General features: G+C 67.2%; 1 protein-coding gene across 2 annotated transcripts in view; it reads left to right on the plus strand.

The window, feature by feature from the left end:
* The window catches only part of GGA1 (golgi associated, gamma adaptin ear containing, ARF binding protein 1), a 20,250-nt gene extending 17,345 nt beyond the window's left edge, over nt 1-2,905 (plus strand). For both annotated transcript variants that reach the window (XM_077762087.1, XM_077762086.1), the window contains exons 14-17: nt 439-632; nt 1,280-1,449; nt 1,694-1,804; nt 1,897-2,905. In XM_077762087.1, the coding sequence (XP_077618213.1) occupies nt 439-632; nt 1,280-1,449; nt 1,694-1,804; nt 1,897-2,007 (586 nt within the window). In that variant the 3' untranslated portion in view covers nt 2,008-2,905. The remainder of the gene's footprint in view (nt 1-438; nt 633-1,279; nt 1,450-1,693; nt 1,805-1,896) is intronic.
* The last annotated feature ends 240 nt before the right edge of the window (nt 2,906-3,145 follow it).

Below are 3,145 nucleotides of genomic sequence, written 5' to 3' on the forward strand. Positions count from 1 at the left end.
TGGGGGGGGGTGTCCTGGCTGGGGTGGGGGTGTCCTGACTGGGAGGGGGGAGTGCCCCCACCAGCATCAGCTCCCGGGCTTTCCAAGCCTCGCAGGGAGAGGCCTGGTGCCCGCGCACTCCTGTGAGCAGCTCTTGCTAGCGGACCAGCCGGGTGCCAAGCGCTGCACTGGTCTTGAGGGAGGCAGCAGGGCCCATCCTTCGGGGCACAGAGTTAATGGAGAATGGAGAACTGTGTCCCACCGGGGCATGGATGGGGGTGGGGCGGGGAGGTGGGGGGAGCTGGAGCTGCTTGTTCCAAGGTGAGGCGAGCCGGGCCAGAAAGACAGGGAGGCATCCGAGCCGGCCATCAGGGACAGCCAGGAAGCCCAGCCCTCCCTGTGTCGCTGACCTCTCGGCCCCCGAAGAGTCACCCCCCCAATGCCACGTCCCCCAACAAGGGAGAAGCAGCAGCCTGCCCCCCGGCTCACACTCCGGGACCTACAGAGTAAAAGCAACTGCAGCCCGCCTGGCTCCGGTGCCACCGGCCTCCTCCACGCGGCGTCCCCCGAGCCCCCTGGGCCTCCGCGGCAGCCCACGACAACCGAGCTGTCGCTGGCCAACATCACCGTGCCACTGGAGTCCATCAAACCCAGTGAGTGGGCCGGGGACGCAAGCGGGTCCGGGCTGGGCCGGGTCAGCATGCCGGTCCAGGCCTCCACGGGCACGAGGACCCCTCACGCTGGCTGCCTGGTGCTCCCCCCCGGGAAGCCACCGCCAGGACACAGGGGCTCCGGGTCTCTCCAAGGTCACGAAATCAGACCAGGATGAGGACGTAGGTCCACGAGTGAGCTGCTCCTGCGCAGGAGCACTAGGGGACCCCTAGACCGATGAAGACTGGCCGGTCTTCTCGGCCTCCACCATCTTGCGAATGCACCTTGACTGGGGCATCGCCCCTTCAGTGTCCCCAAGAAGTGGCGAGCGGTGCCCCTCTCTTGCCAGGAGGGAAGGCCCCGAATGCCCGCGTGACTGCACGAGTCACACGGTGAGAGCTGGACCCCAGCTCACCCTAGGCCTCCACTCCAGCGCCCCGGGAGGTGGCCACACGGCACTGGGGCCCCCCAGCCGTAACTCAGCCCAGGGTGTGGGTGTCTACCCCCGCCCACCGTGGCCCCGGGTAAAGGCAAGGACCCGAGTCTGTGGATTCCCAGCAGGGCGGCGAGCAGCTGCCGGGAGCCGGCGGGACATGCGTGGGCTCAGGCCTGGCACCACCCATCATCCCCTTGCCCTTGTCCCTGCCAGGCAGCATCCTGCCAGTGACGGTGTATGACCAGCATGGCTTCCGGGTCCTCTTCCACTTTGCCCGTGACCCCCTTCCTGGACGCTCCGACGTGCTGGTGGTGGTGGTTTCCATGCTGAGCACTGCCCCCCAGCCCATTCGCAACATCGTTTTCCAGTCGGCTGTCCCCAAGGTGACAGGAGCGTGCCTCCTTCCTCTCAGGGCAGGGTAACTTGGGGCCGGGTGGGGAGCCAACTGGCTGGGGGGGGCGGTGGGCAGGGGACAGGGCCTCTCTGGGATCAGGGGATCGAAGGGAGCCCTGGGACGGAGCCGCTGGCCCCCTACAGCAGCTGGCAGGCAGACTGGGCCTGGTCCCTCAGAGTGGGGACAGGAAGCGGGGGGCTTAGCTGGACCCCGTCCCGCCCTACTTTCCACAGGTCATGAAAGTAAAGCTACAGCCGCCCTCGGGCACGGAGCTGCCGGCGTTTAACCCCATCGTCCACCCCTCGGCTATCACCCAGGTCCTGCTCCTCGCCAACCCCCAGAAGGTGAGGAGCCCGGCTGTGACCGCGCACCGCTGTGGGGCGGGGGCGGCCTCTTCTCTCCCTCTGACCCCCCACCTTCACTGTCTCTGCCCCAGGAGAAGGTTCGTCTCCGCTACAAGCTCCTCTTCACCATGGGTGACCAGACCTACAACGAGATGGGGGACGTGGACCAGTTCCCCCCGCCGGAGACCTGGGGAAGCCTCTAGAACAGGGAGGGGCTGGGGAGAGGATGGGGGAGCAGGACTGGCCACTGCCCAACCTGGGTGGGAGGCTGTGGTGGCCTAGGGTACCCTGTGTTCCCATGGCGACGCCCCCCCCCGGGCCTGGTGCTGCTTCTCCCCTCACCCCTGCGGCCCTTTCCTTACTTGCCCCCTCCCCTGCTGGAGATGAACCCAGCCCGGAGACTGGGTCTGGGTTTGCACTGCTGGGGACCTTGGCCACGGGGGAGAGCCTGGAGCAGGGAACGGCCGCCTGGCCCTCGAAGGACTTGGGGTCATGGGGGAGAAGCATGGCTGTCGGGTGGGGGCCAGGACCTCAGGCCCGGCCCTGACCCCAGCCTGGGGTGGGGTCATCCCCACCCGTCTCTTATGCCTTATGGGAAGGCCCAGCCATAACTCGGGGGCCATGCTGGAGCGAGAACCAGCTCAGGCCTCCTCCATAGGAACCGGGTGACTGGGGACGGGGGGGTGACGCCTGCACCCCCAGCTCTTTGCACTCTCTGCTGTGTGATTTGACCCTGTTCGCTTTTCTTTCTCAGTGACCCTGTGGTCAGCATCTCAGGGGGCCCAGTTGGGGGAGCCCCCCCTCCGTCCCCCACTCCTCATGGGGCTTTCGCTCCGCCCACCTGCCCCCCCTTTGCTATCAGGCCTCCTGAGGGGCCGTGGGGGCTGTGACTGCTGGCCCGAAGGTCACGCCAGACCTGGGTGGCCCCAGTGGGGGCGCTCAGGGCCACTGGGGTTCTCAAGTGCGTCTCCTTTGGCCTAGACCTCTGCTGGGGCCTCCTGTGGGTGGCTCACCTCTGCCCGTCTGTCTGTCTGCGGGCAGAGTGGGGTCCTTGTGTGAGAGCAGGAGTATTTATGGAAATAAAACGTCCTTTTTCCTGGACCAGCCGTTCTCTTGGCCCTTCTGAGATGGAGGGTGATGGGGCCCCGGGAGCGGTGGAGGGGGGATCCCCGGGGCCACCCTGCAGACCTCCGCAGCTCTGTCCGTGGAGATCAGGTTGTGGTTCCTCTCCTCACCACCCCTGAGCCCTTCACCGGAAGAGGCCCCGCTTGGGGGCCTGTGGCCGTGCTGAGTCACCAGAGGGCCTGGGGCTGGCGGGCCCAGAGCCCCCCAGCTGGAAGC

This window comes from Crocuta crocuta, unplaced genomic scaffold (genome assembly GCF_008692635.1).
Source record: "Crocuta crocuta isolate KB4526 unplaced genomic scaffold, BGI_CrCroc_1.0 scaffold193, whole genome shotgun sequence".
In the NCBI taxonomy this organism is placed as follows: Eukaryota; Metazoa; Chordata; class Mammalia; order Carnivora; family Hyaenidae; genus Crocuta; species Crocuta crocuta.